Genomic DNA, 20,925 nt, shown 5'->3' on the forward strand with positions numbered 1-20,925 from the left:
GACCCCACCAGCCAAAGACCACAACACCTAAAGACCCACCACCCCACCAGTAAAAGACCCAACACCCTCAACACCCAAAGACCCCACCAGCCCAGCCCCCACCACCCTGGTTTGTGGCCGTTGTCTCAGAGTGGGGGGGGCATCGTGGGGTGGGCCGGGGGGGTGGTGGGGTGGGGAGGGCCTAGGTGGTCGTGGGGGTCGTGTTCGTCTTTATTCCCCTTTGATGCTTGTTGACCACATTCAGGCTCAATCCCCTCGCCCCATTGTGGGGGGATTACTGAGTCAATGGAATCAGGGACCCCAACTTCCAGTCTAGGGAGCCCTTTGCCTGTGGAATGGCGTCCCCCTACTTATGTGATCCTGTAGTGGGGCTGTTGGAGAACGAGTCTGCTGCTAAAGGAAACTCAATAACCACTGGAATAAAAGAGATGGAACATTTCTTGGTACAAAAAGGGAAGTCCTGTCTGGTTTTGATGACTAAATCCCATAATCTCATCTCACCAGCCAGCATTGTGCTAGAGAGTGGTTTAAGCTGCATACAAGACCCAACTTTAGAAGGTTGCTAACACAGATTTGACGTTGATGTTCTGCAACAGTATCCATCATCAGACAACACCCACCCACTGGTTTGTTAAGCTACCTACGTTGTTCTATCTATTGAAGCTGGAATCCATATAAGATGAGTCTGTGTGTGCTAGTATAGCTCAAGGATATGAGATTCATATCCTTCAGCTATACTAGCAGGGTCAATAAAGAAGAATGTCATCTCTAAAACCCTTTATAGCATGTGGGCCTTATGTGTATTTATCCAGCATTGCCTTAATAATCAAAAATGCAGCGAGCATGTAATGAGTGATCTCTGTTGCCTGAAGACTATTTTCTTTCCCTGGTGAACGGTCGCCTCACTGCTTTAGGGCTGTTTGCCTAATCTACTGGATTCGTTTTTTATTACATTACATATGACAGTGAATTTGCCTTGAGAGCAAAACTTGCTTGACAGGTCATTTAAAGGGAGAACATATCCTAATGCGAGCGCCTAATCCAAAGTCATTAATTGTCTCACGAACATTGCCGCAGTTTATTTGAACCGACTCCGTTCCAAATGAGCAGGCAGAGGGCCAGGGCCAACAGGGAGGGAGCTAGGCTGCCACTGGTACCACAGGTGTATGGGGGGTATGGAGAAGAGGCACATCCACAGGGGCAGGTGGGAGGGGGGGGGGGGGGGGGGGGGTTGCCATGCATCTTCAACTAGAAGACCCGTATGAGCAGAGGATGAGGAACTCTTTCATCATGCGGTGAAACAGAAGTGGCGAGGGCACGACATGGTCGTGATGTTGAGTCATGAATCATGATGCTCATCAGACCAAGACAGATTCATATGCAACCAAACAAGTGCTACATAGCCCGGGGCTGCTTTGGCGGGGTTGGCCAGTGTCTCTGTGGGTAGGAAGACGAAGCGTTTAGGAAATGTCTTCAGAGACAAGCTTTCACAAAGGTGAAAGCTTCCATTACTGTGAGTGGACGGTTGAATTATAGTTGCATTGTTTCCCAGAGTTTGGAAACTCAACTGAATTGAGCGTTTCATGGACGCAAAAAGCTTGTAACATCAAAAGGGGGGGGTAGGGTTTTGGGAGTGCTACGTCACTCCCGTCCATAACTGCCCCCGCCATCTACGCAGGTGACTTCAACTGTCAACACACAGATTGGGGTTACAACTACACAACATCAAACGGAGTGGCGCTGAGTGAATGGGCCTCCAACACCGATGCCCTGCTACTGTACGACCCCAAGGAGCCGCCAAGCTTCTTCTCTGCACGCTGGAACACCTCTACCAACCCGGACCTGGCCTTCGCTGTGTGCCGGAGCAATGACCCGAAACCGGAGAGACGCGTCCTAGACAGGTTTCCCCGCTCACACCACCGACCGTCCATCATTAAAGTCCCATCACTGGTGCAACCGGTACCAGGGAAACCTGTCAAAAGATGGAACTTTCGAAAGGCCAACTGGGAGTCATTCGCTCAGGAGACAGAAAGAAGGACTGCTAGTCTGCCAGAACCTGATGCAGCCAACGTTGACGCCGCCTATGAGGCCTACTGTAAGGTCCTCCTAGGAGCGGCAAAAAAGACCATCCCACGCGGCTACAACAGGAACTACATCCCTGGCTGGGACGAGGAGTGCAGCCGCCTCCTGAGCGCCCACCAGAGGGCTAGCTCCAGGGAAGATGTGGATGCGACTGCAGAAGCACTGCTTCAGAGACTGGACACCACACGCAGAGACAGATGGACTGAAGTTGTTGAGTCAATTGACTTTACCCACTCTAGTAGGAAGGCGTGGCAAACCATCAACCGGCTAACAGGCAGATGCACAAAGCCCCCAAGCTGCCCAGTCACAGCAGATGCCATCGCGTCCGAGCTCCTGAAAAACTGTCGCTTCCCAGACGCAGACAAAGATGTTGCCCGTCTGATCACGCAGGAGGTGACTTCCCTCTCCAGGGTGGCCAGTGCGGATTCCAACCTCTCAGGAGAATTCACAGCAGATGAACTCAGTAAGGCCATGAGCAAGCTCAAGCCAGGCAAAGTTCCAGGACGTGACAACATCCACCCAGAGTTTGTTATGCACCAGAGCACAATAACATCCAGCTGGCTCTGTGCATTCTTCTCATCCTGCTACCAGAGATGCAAGCTGCCCAAGATCTGGCGCCGTGCTTCTGTAATCGCCCTGCCAAAGCCAAACAAACCTGCGGAAGACCCCAAGGCATACCGACCCATATCGCTGCTCTGTGTTCCATTTAAAATCCTGGAAAGAATGATCCACTGCCGCATTGAGCCAGTGATTGACCCACAGCTTCCACAGGAACAGGCCGGTTTCCGTCGCGGTAGGTCCACAGTGGACCAGGTTACACTTCTGTCTCAAGACATCGAGGACAGCTTCCAGGATAATGAGAAAGCTGGGGTAGTGTACCTGGACTTGACCGCCGCGTACGATACCGTCTGGCACCGCGGACTTCACCTGAAGCTGCTGAGGACAATAACCGATCGACATATGGTGAAATTCATCATGGAGACGTTGTCTAACCGCAGTTTTGTCCTACAGACCAGCGATGGCCAGCGCAGTAGGCTAAGAAGACTACGGAACGGTGTCCCACAGGGCTCGGTCCTTTCTCCGATGCTGTTTAATATTTACATCTCTGATCTACCAGACACAGCATCCAGAAAGTACGGCTACGCAGAAGATCTCGCAATCATGCTGAGAAGACCCACATGGAAGGCACTGGAAGACGGTCTCAACCAAGACATGGTCGTCCTAGTAGCCTACCTACGAAAGTGGCGCCTGCAACTCAGCACCGGCAAGACTGTTACAGCAGCATACCATCTCTGCAACAGAGACGCCAAGAGGGAACTGGAGGTATACACTGACCACAAGCGCCTGGAGTCCCAGCAAGCCCCTAAATACCTTGGTGTGCGTCTGGACCGGACACTGACCTTCAAACAACATCTCGAAGATGTCCGGGCAAAGACAATATCAAGGGTCGCACTGATCCGTCGCCTCGCTGGCACAACCTGGGGAGCCACTGCCAAGACACTACGGGTATCCACCCAAGCCCTGGTCTTTTCAGCAGCGCAGTACTGTGCCCCAGTATGGAGCAGAAGTCCACACGCAAAAAAGGTGGATGTGGCTATCAACAACGCCCTCCGGATCATCACTGGATGCCTGAAGCCTACCCCAATCGTCCTGCTGCCAGTCCTTGCAGGAATCGCACCGGCTGGCCTACGACGAGAGGCTGCCACTCTCGCCCTGGCAAGGAAAGCACGGAAGCATGATTGGCACATCCTCCATAACACCACAGAGACAGCAGCTCCTCTGAGCAGACTCAAGTCCCGCCACCCTTTCAACAAGGCGGCACAAGAGTTGCTCCGTTCCACCACTGAGGACCTGTCCAAAGATGGATGGCTGGCGGCAGCTTGGAAACAGGAGTGGGAGAGGGCTGGGCCAACCCAAATCCACCACTACATCTTGGATCCAGGAGATGGAGCCACAGGAGACGATCTTCCACGCCGGCAATGGACTCTGCTGAACCGTCTACGTACTGGGGTCGGCCGGTTCAAATAATCAATGAAGAAGTGGGGCCTGGCAGATAGCGCTGCATGCGAGTGTGGTGCCCCTGAACAGACTGTCGAACATATTATGACCACCTGCCCCCTACACAGACCACCCTCGGAAGCCGGCCTTTTTGACGTGGGACCCGAGACAAGGGCATGGCTACAAGACACTGAGTTGGACCTCTGATGTTACACGAAAGAAGAAGGGTTTCAAGTTTCCAACTTTAAGTTTCACTAAATTGTGTTGTTTGCAACCGAAAATGATAGAATAATCATTTTTGAAATGTTAAGAATCTGTACCAATATCTTTTTTGTAAGAGTGCATTCCAGGTAAAGTATCTCGTCTGTTACCGTAAGAAGCAGTCAAAGCCAAGCAGCCAAAACAAGCACCAGGGTGTTATGTGTGGAACACACTCATAAAGCTGTTTATGAGCTGCACTGCCATCGGCCCGGTCGGCACGGTTAACAGCCTGCTGGGCTCCACGCAGAACCACATCCCTAACCAGTGTTGAGGGCCCCTTCAAAGTGTACAAATATAACCATAAAGATGACCAGCCGCCACTCCCAGTCACCCCACCCCCCCCTCGTTGTTCCTTATGGTTCCTGGAGGTTATTTCCCACACTGGTTGTTGGAAGACAGCTTGCAAGCGGAGACAGCCATGGTATTAACTACTCCATCTTTATCTAGAGAGCCTGATAAGACGTGCACACAGAAGGCTGCAGGATTTGACTAACAGACACACATACTGTGTTTTTTTACCAACCAGAAACTTCTATCCCTCTCGCAAATGATTAACTCTTTAAGAGCTAAAATAAACACTTGCCTTGGCCGAATGTGAAAACACGTAGGGCTGGAATTGTGTTGGAATTGCTGGCAGATGTGCACAGAACAGAGGGTGAAGGTTCATAGTGTGTTTTTATGTTTATTAAAAGATGTTGTCGGGGGGATGAAAACAAAACCAAATCACAAGCGCTTGTCTGACAGCTAACAATTAGTCTTATATGAATTAACATGAATAATTGACACCAGCCTCAATGATTCGGTGTACAGGGCTATGTGAGTTAGTGAGTGAGTGAGTGAGTGAGTGAGTGAGTGAGTGAGTGAGTGAGTGAGTGAGTGAGTGAGTGAGTCCCTGGTGGTTGGGTTTCTAATTATCAACAATAAGCAACAAATAACATTACAACTACTACACTGGGTGTGTGTGTGTGTGTGTGTGTGTGTGTGTGTGTGTGTGTGTGTGTGTGTGTGTGTATACGGGCATGTGTGCTTGTTGCTGCATGTGCCTACTAGGCGTACCATTAGGTTGTCGTATTGTAAGTGCGTAGGTACCAGTGAAAAACATAACAGATCCTAATCTACCCATTGCCGTAACTCTCCATTTCTCTGCCCCTTTCTTTTGTCCTCCCTGCTCACCCATACCGCTCCTTCCCTCTCCTCCACACACACACACACACACACACACACACACACACACACACACACACACACACACACACACACACACACACACACACACACACACACACACACACACACACACACACACACACACACACACAAAGTGGAACTGTTATCGAGGCAAGACGAACCAGTATCTGTGTGTGTGTGGATTTTTCCATGATTAATGTCCTATCAGAAACCAAGGGCTGAGTGAGGAGGGCAGGACAGGACAGGCACCTGGAGAACATGAACTGTGGAGGTGGCAGCGGAGCACGGGGCTCTGCTGGATGATGGAGGCCCGTGAGCGAGCCCAGGCTTGTGGGATACCAGCACTGCTGATTCCCCCTCAGCGGGAGCCCACCCAGGGAACTAACTAACCAATACTAACCCTAACCCTAACCTCCGAGGTTAAGAACCCACTGCCAATACTAACCCTAACCCTAACCTCCGAGGTTAAGAACCCACTGCCAATACTAACCCTAACCCTAACCTCCGAGGTTAAGAACCCACTGCCAATACTAACCCTAACCCTAACCTCCGAGGTTAAGAACCCACTGCCAATACTAACCCTAACCCTAACCTCCGAGGTTAAGAACCCACTGCCAATACTAACCCTAACCCTAACCCTCCGAGGTTAAGAACCCACTGCCAATACTAACCCTAACCCTAACCTCCGAGGTTAAGAACCCACTGCCAATACTAACCCTAACCCTAACCCTCCGAGGTTAAGAACCCACTGCCAATACTAACCCTAACCCTAACCTCCGAGGTTAAGAACCCACTGCCAATACTAACCCTAACCTCCGAGGTTAAGAACCCACTGCCAATACTAACCCTAACCCTAACCTCCGAGGTTAAGAACCCACTGCCAATACGTTGCTGCCATCACGCAGCGCTTCCCTGGTCCCGATGCCCACTAGAAGCCTGTTGCATGTTAAGCCCCGACACACACACACACACACACACACACACACACACACACACACACACACACATGTCCACACACCAACAGGTGTCAGCCATGCAAGGCTAAACCAGCCCTCAGGGATGGTGGGGCGAGGGGGTGAGGGGGCGAGGGGGTGAGGGGGCGAGGGGGTGAGGGGGCGAGGGGGCGAGGGGGTGAGGGGGCGAGGGGGCGAGGGGGCGAGGGGGTGAGGGGGCGAGGGGGCGAGGGGGCGAGGGGGCGAGGGGGCGAGGGGGCGAGGGGGCGAGGGCGTGCTGCTCAACAGCAGCTCCGCCCACCTGCTCCTGCTCCGACCTGGAGGGCGCGCGATGGAGACGCTCTGAGGCGGAGTCACGGTGAGGAAAGTGGTTTCTTGGTGGGCGGATGTGATGGTCGGAGGGCGATGGCACATTCCTCTCCTGCCAGAACAGGGATGTGGGTGGGGGGGGAATTAGGCTGAATTAATGCCCAGCTTAGTGACAGTATTCACAGGTTGTGGCATGTTAAGCCAGAGCGTGACAACCACAGCGCGGCCAACGGGATCAGCTTTGTTTACCGGCCCGGTCGACCAATAGAATCGCTGCTACTGGTGACCGCTCAAGTGATCTTTAGTAATCACTGTTCAGCCAATGTCTTAAAAGCCTTGATTTATTTTTTTTAAACGGCACTATGAGGGATTTATAACTGGCTCACTAACGGAGTCAGGGAGCACTGCATGAATTTGAGTAACTCAAATAAACAAATGAGACGGCTCAATTGAAACAGACTATTCAATGTCCCTTTTTGCATGCTTGCCAGTGGTTTGATCCACTCAGTAATACATTTGCAGTGTACAATAAAGAGAGGAAGTTAGGCTAATGGTATAGCCTCAGGGCTATCTCCAGGATGGATGCCCTGAGGGAGATGCATCAGTCTGACTGATATGGCCTGACCAGAAAACCCAAAGGCATAGACAAAGAGGCTTTAACATCTATCAAACATAGAATAATATAAATGTGTTGATGAACACAAATCACATGCAGTGGTTGGTTCCCTTGAGGGTAATTCAGTGTCCCTGCTGGCTGGTCATTGCACTGAACACACGCTTACGTTTGTTGTGAATATGAATGTGTAACACTATAGAAATCTTCATGGGTTCATCCTCCAGCAGGTTGGATTGGGCTCCACTTCCGACCATTAAACGATCTAATCCATGATCCCCCCTGCCCCCAGGACTGGTGTTGTATTATATTACCTTCGGATTTTACACACTGAATTCATTTAGATTTATGTTTTTATTTTTGTACTAACCAGGAACCATTAGAGATAAGTGAGAAGGGGAGATCTTTGGAGGGTACGTTTTCTTCGAACTCTGTGGCCATGGAAATTAAAATCTGATTTCAAACCGGCGATTACAAAGCGTTCATTAAAAAAGGCGGGCTGATTAAAATGACCATGGTCCAAAAATGTTGCCCAGTTTGAATTATATTACACACACTATAATCAGTCAGTCCCAAATTGAATTTAAAAGCAATCAGCATTTGGTGTGTGGGTTCTTTTTTTTGTTCCCGGAATCAATGGTAACGCAATGATAATTCTGATCTCTAACGTAGTTCTTTTTTTTTTTTGCGTTCGGTCTAAAGTGTCTCATATTCGCTCTGCAGATGTATGAGGACGGTTGCTAGGCATCGGACGGGGTTTTCGGTTCCTCTAAAGTATTTATTACATATAAAATGGCCTCTTTTTTTACAAACCAATTTTGTCAAGTAACAGCACATTCTGTCAGCCGGATCAATAGTTTAAATAACCTTTGGATGTGCAGGATATCTATGAGGAGCACAATGAACGCCCAATGAAATAGTTTGGTAAAACTAAAGTTGCATTCCCTACGTCAGAGATAAAACTGAGTTTATACATCTAGTTTATACATTATACAGGTGACGAAAACGATTTGTACTTTTACACATTTATATTTGTTTATATTTGTTGTTATTCTATTTGTAACGTGGTGTTTGCTGCTGCTGGAAGTGCAATTTCTAAAGTTCTTATCTATCTATGACAAGGACATTGGCACATTTGCAAAATTACAGATGATTTCATCTTCGCACATTGTATGTTACAGCTTTATAAGCCTATAAGCTGATGACTTCAACACATTCATATCTCAAATAAAGGTACATTATTTATTGCAATGTATCGTTTATTTCCCCACATTGCTTTGCATCAACGTCCCTCATGTCAACATGACACCACCAACGCCTCTTGTCGAAATAACGTCTTCATCCAGAGCAGAATGACAGTGGTCCCGCTCGCCCGTCAGAACACAAGGAGCACAAACATGCTTCCATAAGTGGCGCTGTCTAGAGTCATCCTTTAACGTCGAAAGGCAGCCACGACGTTGTCCGTCCGGAGCCCTGCCTGTAAGACGGGGGGCCCCCGTCCAGACGAGAGTAGAATAGGCCTGCACACGCTGCAGCGCAGACAGGAGAGCCGCACGCAGGCTGAGTCCATCACAGCGCAGGGCTAAAAGAGAGCCACTCATCCTTACATCATCTATCATGTCTGGCTTCCCTAAACTGGAGCGAGGAACTAAGGGTCTGACAACCACCACTTAAACCTTCATCCTCCTCCCTCCCCTCGCCGGAGCTTTCAACCTCATCCAAACTGCGACCTGCGAGCGCTTCAGCCACCCGAGGCAGCCGCCGAGGCCATGGAGGCAGAAATAACCCCGGGGCTGCTTTGGGTCTCTCTGGGGCGTTTACAACGGCCGGCGCTTTATGGCCTCTCTGTTATCGTCTATCGTAAGACGTGATAGGTGACGGTCAGCCAACCCGCCGTCTGCCACTGGGGCTGTAAATCTATTAGCCGGCGCGATGCTAGGGTCCTTCAACTGCAGGATTAGCAGGGCTTTATGGGCTCAGGTCCGCCTCCGTTTACCGCCATGTGTTTTCCATCTCTGGCAGTTGTCACGGGCGCTTTGTTTGACCTGACGGGACAAAAACAAGACGGAGCAAGGGAAGCTCCCCAATAGGGGAGAAAAGGACAGTTTGTGTCAGTGTTTAACTATCACGTTATGCTAAAAGCCCTTTTGGCATGCTGCTGGATCCCCAGCTGGATCTCCGAGGAGGGATTGATAGGATTCAGCATGTTTGATCATCTTCTCATTGAAAAGCATGATGTTTTGGTGTGTGTGTGTGTGTGACGTGTATTTGTGTATTTTGTTGTGTGTTTGTTTTAAAGTGTGTTGTATGGATGAATAAACAGTGCTGTAATCAACCTTTACGCTCTGCAGCTGTTCTGCCATCCAGAACTACTGCATCGTGCCATTTCAAACCATCTGGAAGCTGAGGATAATGACACACAAACACCTGAACTGCACCTCCAGGAACACGAGGTCACGCTCGGCCTGCCCCCTTCGCAACACGATGTTGCAAGATCACGCAACACTCTGTTGTTTCCACAGCGCAGAGACGGGGGCAAATTCAGCGTTATTAGACACAAGTCCTGTCATGACTGCGTGGCACTGGACAGGCCTACTTTCCTTGACGAGAAAGAGAAAAAGAAGCTAATGCTTTGAGAATATTTATGAATGCACAAAGTTATCAGCCCCACAGTATCAGCCCCACTTACAGAGCGGCAGAGAGAGGCGCGGTGCGAGCGCTCGGTCCAGATATGTTAACGCCGTCTATCAGGGTTGATGGATGACTTCAAAGTTATGTCCAATGTCTCCCTCTCTCCAGGTAGGAGCAGGTGAGGGTGAGGGGGGAGAGGTGGGACAGGGTGGGGGGGAGAGGGGTGGGGGGGTGTTCTCAGCAGGGGTGGGTTCCCTCCTGCACAGGAGGGCCTGAGATAGTTTTTCGCCCCAGCTGCTAACGTCCTGTTATCTGCTCAGCCATTCCTCACGGCTCGCTGACAGTCAGATATGCCCGGCTTCTATTCCATAATACTCTCACCCCGTCCACGTTCACCCCCCCCCCCCCCCCCACCGCAACACGTCCATGGCCATCTCCGTAAACCCGGCACCCCTCTGAACTGTTTTGCAGTTCCTGCGGCCCCCCTGAACGGGTTCATGTTAAACCAAAAACATGGTGGTCTTCAGGGGAGGACATCACCATGACGACCACTGCTCAACATGTGACAGACAAAGGAAGAGTACAACCATCGTCTGTGCCAAAAAGTTAAGAGGCACTGCCTTCGCCTGAGCAGAGAACAACACAAAGAAAATAAACACGAACAAAGGGTTCCTGCTTGGATAACAAGAAGCCTAGGGTCCTCCATATTCTTTTGGAGTGACTTCCTGTTCATAATGTCCTCTACAATGCTATTCGGTCCGTGTATGAACAGTCCACATTTCCAGGCCAAATCGTTGGAGTTACAGAGCACCCCCCACCTAGGTTAGGTCAGTGGTGACGCCAGAGAGAGCAATGTGCTCCATCATTATCGACAGGTGGTCTGGCCGGTTAAATTAATGTCTCTATTGATCAGGGGATCCAACCTATTACCCCACTGCATAGTGACATGTTATAGGAGGAGGGTGAGCAGGTGACCTATACACTGGCCTCCCACAGCTTCATGTCTCCCTCCCTGCACCGCTGGTCACAGTAGAACCTCAACAATAGAATAGAATAACTTAGTACGAGAATAACTCAAGGTCTCAGTACGACTGGACGATGAAACAGATCGACAAACACACTATCAGTGAAGTGTGTGTGTGTGTGTGTGTGTGTGTGTGTGTGTGTGTGTGTGTGTGTGTGTGTGTGTGTGTGTGTGTGTGTGTGTGTGTGTGTGTGTGTGTGTGTGTGTGTGTGTGTGTGCGCGTTTCACTTGGTCATGTATGTGTATTGCAGTTGTGTACGTGTAGAAGAATTCTTGCTCTTTGATATTCAATTTCTTTAAAGTGCCATTTCAGTCCACTGGTAAATTATAGGATATTACATTACATGTTTCTTACGCACTGCACGATAACTACACACTCACTCTCCCTTTCATTCGTTCCCTCCTTCTCCCCCTTCTACTCCTCTCTTTCCCACTCTCCTCTCTCCTCCCGATCCCTGCCCCCTTCCCTCCATCTCACCCTGTGTTCGCATCGCTACACCCTGACTGCACCATTTTGACCCCCAAAGCGATGCGGAATAAGGCAAAAAGGAGCGTTCCGACTCACCACGTTGTAGCAGGACTTGTTGCTGGAGCCGGTGAAGTGGTAGGGCTCCGCCGTGTTGCAGCTCTGCATGTACTTCCTGAACAGGTCGTTGATGTACTTCAGCGGGAAGGCGCACACGGCCGAGTGGGCCGTGGGCTCCGGCGAGTCGGGCTTGCTCCGGGCGAAGGCGGCGAACAGGACGTCGTCGCCCTCCTCCACGCCCCGCAGGTTGGCGTTGGGGCCCACCTTGGCCAGGTGCGCCGCCTGCAGCACGTTGAACACCCGGACGCCGCCCTGCTCCGACGGGCTCCCACGCCGCCGCCGCCGCTTGTCGGTGCAGATGCACTGCAGCGGCATCTCCACGTAGCGGCGGATCTGCAGGTCCGAGGAGCACATGCGCACGATGCGCGTGTGGTAGGCCTGCGAGCCGCGGCCGGCCCGCTGCACCGTCAGGAAGTAGGTGAAGGGCCCGCTGTGGAAGGAGTACACATAGCGCAGGAAGTAGTTCCCGCGCAGCGCCGGGATGAGGTCGATGTAGGAGCGCTGGGAGAAGAAGGTGAAGCCGTTCTGGCTGGTCTTCATCTTGCGCACCGACATGGTGTGGGGCTCGCCGGCCGCCTGCGCCCGCGGCGCGCCCGTCACGCCGGGGATCTCCGAGTTGCCGGCGAAGAAGTGGATGACGTTGCTCTCCACGTTCAGCACCCGGGCCCCCGAGGGCCGCACCACGCGGTTGGGGTCGCTGGGCTGCCCGCCGCCCCGGCGGTCAGAGAAGCAGTCCACCTCCTCGTCCACCGTCTTGGGCCGCGTGCCGTCGTCCAGGACGTGGCGGCGGCACACGCCGCGGTCGGCCGAGCCGCAGCTGAAGAGGCCCTGGTCGTAGATGGTCTCCACCAGGAGGGCCACGTTGTGGTTGTCCACGCTGCCGTTGGCGGCCGGCCCCCCGCCGCAGGGCTCCACGTCAGGCCGGGGCCCCGTGCGGTACTCGGACAGCTTGGTGAGGTTGGGGGACAGGGCGTAGATCCGGTTGACAGCCCCCACGTAGATGACCCCGTTCAGGGTCACCATGTTCTGGATGGGCGAGTCGGCGGTGAAGGTGGGGAGGTCGTAGGTCACTGAGAGGTTGAGCTTGGGGGGCTGGGGTGAAGGGTCGCACTCGGCCCCCACCCGGGGGCCCGCGGCCCAGAGCACGGCCACCAGACAGGCGGCGTCCAACCAGAGGAACTTCATCCTGCTCCAGAAATAAGGAAAGAGGGGGACACGTGAGAGGTGACTCGGCTTAGACATTCCTGCTGGTCCACACGGCAAAAAAACCATCCATCATAGAGACGTCCCGTCCAATTGGCCACGGTGTCAGGGAGGCAAGTGTGTGGGACATCTCTGGGAAAATACCAGACGGCATGGAGACTATGAGGAGTCAAATAGTCTGAAATGTCCTCTATACAAATTGGGCTGTGTATTTGCGCTGTTTAGTAACGGATAAGCACACAGAAACACGTGCATATTCATCAAAGCAGTAAAGCCACCAAACCCGTTATGAACGGATGACATTTATAGCGACACATTTCAATACTGAGTCGCCTCAGCGCTATGACTACACACTCAGAGAGCTGTGAGGAGATGACGAGCGTGAACGCAGCACAGCCTCGACCGCGCTGCACTTCTGTGGCCAGTGGTCGCGTTTTCTCCCGCAGCCACATTGCAATACAACGGGCTGAATCACCCAGCATGTGAGGGCGACACGAGCACGCGGCTAAGTTTAGACAGAGTCCCTTTGGGAGAGGCAGAAAAACTCAATAAACAACATGAGGCATTGAGCCTGCTGCGTGCACCATGATAAATAGCCCGAGCGCCTAAATGAAACTCCACAGGGAGATGGTTTTACAGCGTGAGGGCCAAATTAAGATTGAGAGAGTTACTGAGTGAGTGAGTGTGTAGATCGAGGAAGTTACTTTGTGCAACTAATTTCCATGAGGACCTGGTGGTTATTCATAATCAAAGACGAGCAACATATTACAATAACAACTACAACACGTATTCTTTGATGTTGAATAATGGAAACATTAAATACAATGCATAATCGCCTTTTCTTTTCCAGAAATACTTAAAGGATGATAATGTACCAAACAGGTGCGCGTTACTGATAAACATGCTGAACTTGATCCTTTGTTTTTGATGTAAGAGCATGAGTAAACGGTGACTCAAAACGTCAACTCATGCAAAATGCGCACCTGCAGTTGGTACAATCGATTTACGGATAAAGTCCGTCTTTTTCAGCACACAATGGCTCCAGAAATCAGGGAAAGGTGTCGATTTGGGAGACAAATGAGTCACGGTCGAAGGAAACATGCTTTGGAGAAGGCTGTCTTTAACTTGTTGTTAAACACAAAGCAATTCGCTGACAACCTCAGTTCGACATCATTTATTTTTTGTACTCCGGTCAAAATTATGTTGAAAGATATCTCAGGTCTACGTGCCCAAATTAAATCTGGCCTTCAATAACCCGTTAAAGTCAATTAAGTATGAGATACAAAATAAATAAATACAAAAAAGTACGCACCTGTAACTTGTAAGAATGCTTTGGTTTAAATCATATTCCGTCTGCCCCCCCGTCAGTGGGACTTTATTCCGAACTGATGCGGAGGAACGGCCCAATCTATGCTCTCCGTCTGCTTTTCTCTTTAAATTGAAAATGATTACAGCGAATCTCCGTCGTTTCCAGTCGCAAGACTGTGACTCTTGGCTTCACTTGTTTATCGTTGATCACCAGCAGCAAAGTACGGACCTGTGTGACACGGGACGGGACTTGTGGGTCACCCTGGCTCTCAACCCGCTGATGTCGAAACTCCCCATCCAGAGGCGCGCGCGCGCGATGCTCCGCCTCCTCCCTAGAGGAGCGACTTTCAGGAGCGTGTCAGTATAGGATGACTTATGCGAATTTAAAAACACTAAAGAACGGTTGACTTGAAGAAATCATACGATATGCTTATTAACACGAGTAGAAAAAAGTCTGAAGTAAAAATGGGCTAAAAAGGCATTGGGGATTCGACCCCATGAGTCACAGCGATGCTGGTGGTGTTAAAACGGCTCACTCGAGCGTAAATGATGAGGTAGGTTGTAAAGGCTAAACCATTCGAGAGTGTCTAGAGCATGAATCACACACAAACCCCTTTGTCCCGCTTCCTGAAAGCCGAGCAGTTGGCGGGGATTCGATTGGAAGTCCTGATAACAGGATAAGACATTGATGCAACCTCTTGATGGGCTACAGAGTTTCAGTTTATGGGTTAGGGCCTAGGCCTACTTGGTTTTGGATAAATGCCCTGTGTGCGCAAAAAGATGAAGCGGGACCCAACATCGACAAAATGTATTAAAACATAATGCTACAGAAATGTGCAATACACAGTGCATTGCTTCTCACCTATAACCAATGCGCTTGAGACGCTACCGTGTGTGTGTGTGTGTGTGTGTGTGTGTGTGTGTGTGTGTGTGTGTGTGTGTGTGTGTGTGTGTGTGTGTGTGTGTGTGTGTGTGTGTGTGTGTGTGTGTGTGTGTGTGTGTGTGTTCTGCACTACCTCAGGGTATTTCTATCACTACTGGCGGGGTGTGTCTCGTTCAGGGTGTGTTGGTGCCATAATGGTCACCCTGTGTTTATTTGCTAAATATTTGTCTGCTATACGGAGTTGTGTTTCCGATTGCATATTTTTGGTCTCATCTGGCTACCATAATCACTCGTTGGCGGAGCGGCCCGTGGATTCTGCGCCCCTGCCCCGGCCCCACCCTCCCCCCAACGAATGACACGAGCTGCAGGAATGAACCGTGAACGATTAAGAAACACGTACGACCGCCGCGCCACGAAGCGCGCCATAGACACCTGGCCAACATATAGCTTTCGGATATAGTTACTACACTTCGTGTGTGAGTTCATATGTTTGTTGTGCTTATTTAAGTATGGCGATGATTGGCGCTTCAAACCGCGCTGCAGCGTGCGTAACGGCACCGTAATGGCGCCATCTGCTGACAAATGTTGGCTTGGGTAAGACAGCAAGAGAGAAAAAGTCAGTCATTATCTGATGTACCTCAATACTGATCCTAGCCTGTGGCTAGGATTCTTATCACCCGTGTGTGTGTGTGTGTGTGTGTGTGTGTGTGTGTGTGTGTGTGTGTGTGTGTGTGTGTGTGTGTGTGTGTGCCTGAGTCGTGTTAAAAAGCACAGTAGGGCATAGGGGAGGTCCTACACCAATGATTTATGTTTTTTACCCATTAGTTGATAGGTTCATTCTCCAGATTAACTACTCTCCTGTAAATATTTCTCTGTCTTTCTGTCTCTCTCCGCACCCAGAGTGTGGGTCCCAGATAGTCATCATTCCCTGGACACAGTTCAGGGAATGATTACAACACATATAGTTTGTTTAAGCATGAAGATCACGTCCATAATGCTGTTATGTTAAAAAAACAAAGAGCTAATACAGCAGCTGTATAAACTTGCACCACTATGTTTCAACATACCTGTTGCATTATGATCATGGCCACACACACACACACACACACACACACACACACACACACACGAGAGAGAGCGAGAGAGCGAGAGAGAATGGTCTCCATTACTCACCAATGTCAATAGCATACCTGTAATACAACAGGAAATCAAAAGATGTCGATCTGAAGATGGCACTCTCTGGTGCAAAGAGGAATGCTGCCTCACGGCTGGCCCAGTTGACCGCTGGCTGGTGGCCCGGGTATCAAATCTAACGATACGAGGAAAATAATGAAAGCGTGGTCAAGAGGCTCCGTGGTTGTAATAAAGGTCCAATAGAAATGACAGAAGAAAAATAACAAGAAATCCTCAGGTTTATGAAGTAGGCATATAATCACTCTGGGAGATAAGAGTTTATGTATGAGAGCATAAGGGAAGATTGATTTCAGTTTGAGTTGAAGAAAACTTGCCTAGGATACAAATATTATTTTTTAATACATTGAATACATAGCATAATTGTAATATTTTCCACCATCCACATATCTGAAGCCGAATGAAGTTTTTGATGCAAACAGACTCATTCCCTCACCACGTGTGTTACCCCCTCTGGGAAGTGCGTGCTATCTGAACGGTTTTTGCACCCCCTGTAAGAGCTTCTAAACACTCCCATGCAAGTTGTTTAGGTGAAGGAGTCTGCTAAAATAAACCACACTCGACCCCAATGAAACCCTCCGGTACAACACCGAACCGCGACCCATGACTCATTCTGCTGCTGCAATCAAAGTTGATATTTAAGTTTCATTATTAGTTTCTGGTGATTTCCTTGCATTCATCTTCGGACAGTACCCTTGCCTGACGGCAGACAAATCCAACTTTACATTTTCAGTGGCGTAGGTTTATATCCTACTGTAGTTTTTATTTTATTCTCTAATATGGCCACCATTTGGAACCAGGTTAGGTCAATCACAGAGCACCATTTGGTGATCAGTGGTTTATCAAACCCACCAGGCTACCCCTTCGTGAGCTGGAAACAAAACAGTGGGGTTTCAGCGCATCACAACGTATCATAGGATTATGTGTGACCATACTGTGAGGACTCAAGAGAGTTGTAGTCCTGTGACCTAAATCAATGTCCCTTCACCCTCTCGAAGGCTAATGGAAAATTTGTTTTTCCACTACTCACGGAGAAACGCCGTGGCAGATTCACCCACAAAAATAGCTCCCTATTTATAATCACAAATCATTTCACAACGAATTACTAACACATTACCAAAGAAATATGACCCAGTGCCAACATACTAACTCACATTCAAACGCTCCTTTGCTCCCAAAGGGGCGCCGTGCCATGCCATGTGACGTGATGTGCATGCCCTATTGATCTTTTATAAAGCACATTTCTTCATTTTCACATGATTTATCAAGTGATTAATATGTGTTGTTTTATCTGTGTCACCAACTTCTGCTTCTGCCCTGTAGGTATGTGGCAGTCTGCTGATGACTGATAGTGTTTATCAGGTTATTTGAATGGAACAAACCCCATTAAGCACAACCTTGGCACACAATAGAAGTTCATATGAAACTAAATTAGACTGAATAAACCATTTAAAAATAAAGTTTCACCATACCGGCTACTTGTTTAGAATTCATCATGAGAACATCCGAAATACAAATTTGAGCGCAACAAATGTTTGTTTTATTTACAGATACACTGGCAATGTAAGTTCTACAGCATTGTTGCCATCTTACAATATATAGTGATGGACGGTGGATAATTACAATAAAAAAGAGGGAAAATGTAAGTTTGGATGTAGGCCCAAAGTATGAACACCCGATGTACATTGGCGAGTGCAGAGTATCACAACATATATACCGTTGGTTTAATTAATGTAATTTAAGGTAATATGTGCAGGGTGAACGGCACACGTTCATATGTACAGTTGGTTGCGTGCAGTAACATTGTTTAGGTGGTTCAGTCTGTTCGACATCAATAACATGACTAAATAAAACGAGTGGTGGCCTTCTGCTCTTCACCTGAACCTCCGTTGTGGTTCAGGCCACTACTCTTTGATTTATAACAGAGACATGCATCGTGCGTGACACATGTCTGTTCCAGGTGGAGGAGGGCTGACGTGAGGCCAGAGAACCAGGTGCTGGTAGGTAAACATCTGACAGGGGTTGTTTGGTGGTAGACGTTTACCCCCTGGGAGCTCGGCTTCAGGCCCGAGCCAGGGTATCTCTGTGATCTCTGTGATATCTTTTTTTTTTTTTTTCCTGCGCCCAAAACGCCCAAAGGTTTTTTGCTTTTTTTGCGGACCCTGGAGCCGGTTGGGTACGTGATGTCGGTCTGACTTGCACTCCGTACCGCCTTCGTGCCCGCACCTGTTGGTTCCAGAGATCCACGTCACGCTCAGCTGTCTCTCGTTATTTTGTGTATCATAACTCTCCTCATGCACGCCTAGTTTCAATACCGTCTGATGACACGCTCTTTGTTAAAGCCTCTGCCCATGGTGTTCTACATCCTGTTGCGTCCCCCTACCTGGTCTGTAAATAGACCCATTTCCTGCACCTGAACCCTGCCTGTGGAGAGGGTGCAATTGCAGACTACCAGACTTGTAACATTCATCAGCCAGCTGTGCAGCGAGGAAACGGCATCGCCCTCTCTGATGTCCCTTGATTTGAAAGGCTAAACAGGGCGAGACCGTCAGATGTTACTGCATGTTAGATCAAACACGGCCCTTCTCCTCCCGCTGCCCAACGTGGTCTTCTTTAGATGGCGGATGCAGAGGGCGGACGGAGGAGTCCTGGCTTGGTGCCTCTGCAGCTTATCCCCAATAAGTGGAGAGTGCGACTGTGAGTACTGATGTCAAACATAGCAGTCAGGAGGGAAGGAGCAGTGGGAAAGGGGAAAGGTGGAGAAGCCTCCCCCTCCAGGACCACACAGAGAGCAGCCATCCATTAGAGGGTCTCTCACTCTAATCCATCCCCTCTCAAAACAAAACACTAGAAGCCTAAAGTGACTCCGCTCCGAGTCTCTCAGGCGCCCCTTTTAACCTGCCGGTGTTTTCGCCGATCTCGGCACGGCAGGGTGAGCTGCGCATTACCGCAAGCCAGTGTGACGTGTTGTTCACTTGGATAGGAAGCAGCTGGCTTAAAAGTACCACCTCCAGGGCACTGGGAAGCCTTCCATGTTGATGTTCATTCTCTCCCTCGTCTTTACCACTGCAGACGAACCAATGGCACACACAATGAGTCATAGCAACCTGGATGGTGGCCCAAAGACTACAGGGCGTGCACACACACACACACACACACACACACACACACACACACACACACACACACACACACACACACACACACACACACACACACACACACACACACACACACACACACACACACACACACACACACACACTTCAAAGATAAAATGAAGGATGGTCATTCATAAGAAACACAGAAAAGTAATAATTTGCATGATTGTTTATTTCGGTAGCAAATATTATAACACTTAGGCCTATATTGAGTACTTGTTTGTGCATCAGTTGCCTATTTTCACAGGCCATGGAGACCAAGAACACTATTTCAACAGATTATCTAAATTCATGGAAATGTATGGTTTTCGCAGAAGTGGAGGATTGGTTACAGTTAATGATTACAGATCCCGTCACAACTGGCATATATTTTGACTCGTTGAACACATGACAGATTTGACCATGACCAAAACATTAAAATTAGCCATTGCTTACCGATTTTTTGTGTTAAATTACTTGTATTAATCAGAACAAAAAAAAAATAGAGTCCATTGTATAATTTAGAGTATTCAAATATTAAAAGTATTTTCCAAGTTACCGTAGTTCGTCCAATTTTGTTCATTATTCACCATATGCGTTGCGTTCTCTATGTATACCACTAGAGGGAGACACTCTGCCGCATATCACAGCAACAACAATTCAAAGATGTTAATCACATTCAGTTAAACAAGCCACTTAAAATCGTTTACTACAATTTTTTCATTTTACATTAAATATCAATGTTTATTTAAATAGTATTGGTTAGGTATTTTGAAAGAGCTAATTTAAAACTGTTGAAAAATATTAAATTAGGCAAGAATATTACTGCAAGAAATTCCAAAAATATCCTAATGTGGGCGGAGAAGCCCACATAAAGAATCTGAACTGAACATTAAACGGGGGGGGGGGGGGGGGGGGGCTGGGGTTTCTAGCAGGGAGGATAAGGCCCTGTCCCATTTGGTCCGGGTGTGCCCTACAGTGCACTATTAGGGTGTCACCATTAGTGTCATCTGAAGTCTGAGGCTTACGAATCAGCTCACTTGTTTCCTCATACCCTTATAGTTCACTATTCAGGGAATATGCATACTACTATATAATATACTTTGACTTGTTGCAATAATATGAGACCAGGACGGTCACACATGGTCTCACAAGTCTCCCCCTCAAAAGCAATTTCCCACCTAGGCGAAAGTTTCTTCCATGAGCTCACTCTGTGGCAACATAACTGTCACGGGGAGCTCGCATGTTCATGTTAAAGCCCAGCTTTAGCCCTGCCAGGCCAGCTGTAACCCTACCAGGTCAGCTTAAGCCCCCCAGGCCAGCTTTGACCCTACCAGGTCTAATTTAGTCCTACAGCTTCAGCCCCGTCAGGTCAGCTTCAGCCCCGTCAGGTCAGCTTCAGCCCTGTCGGCTGTGCGCGTCATTTTGTCCACTGAAGTCTAACAGCTCTACAACATTGTTTTTGTTTTACCAGGCTTTAACCATCCGGGAACAGGATTTGAATGTTCTCACCAAGGCAAGGACCTTCCCCCCCGCTGTCTGACTCTCCCTTTCC

At 49.2% G+C, this 20,925-nt stretch overlaps 1 protein-coding gene across 1 annotated transcript in view; it reads right to left on the bottom strand.

Annotated features, from left to right (window-relative positions):
• The window catches only part of LOC132463943 (hepatocyte growth factor receptor-like), a 37,029-nt gene extending 22,352 nt beyond the window's left edge, over positions 1–14,677 (bottom strand). Inside the window, exons 1-2 of the mRNA XM_060060068.1 lie at positions 14,161–14,677; positions 11,625–12,831 (exon numbers count right to left, since the gene is read on the bottom strand). Coding sequence (XP_059916051.1) covers positions 11,625–12,830 — 1,206 coding nt within the window. The 5' untranslated portion in view covers position 12,831; positions 14,161–14,677. The remainder of the gene's footprint in view (positions 1–11,624; positions 12,832–14,160) is intronic.
• Positions 14,678–20,925: the final 6,248 nt, after the last annotated feature.

This window comes from Gadus macrocephalus, chromosome 9 (assembly GCF_031168955.1).
Source record: "Gadus macrocephalus chromosome 9, ASM3116895v1".
NCBI classification, from domain to species: Eukaryota; Metazoa; Chordata; class Actinopteri; order Gadiformes; family Gadidae; genus Gadus; species Gadus macrocephalus.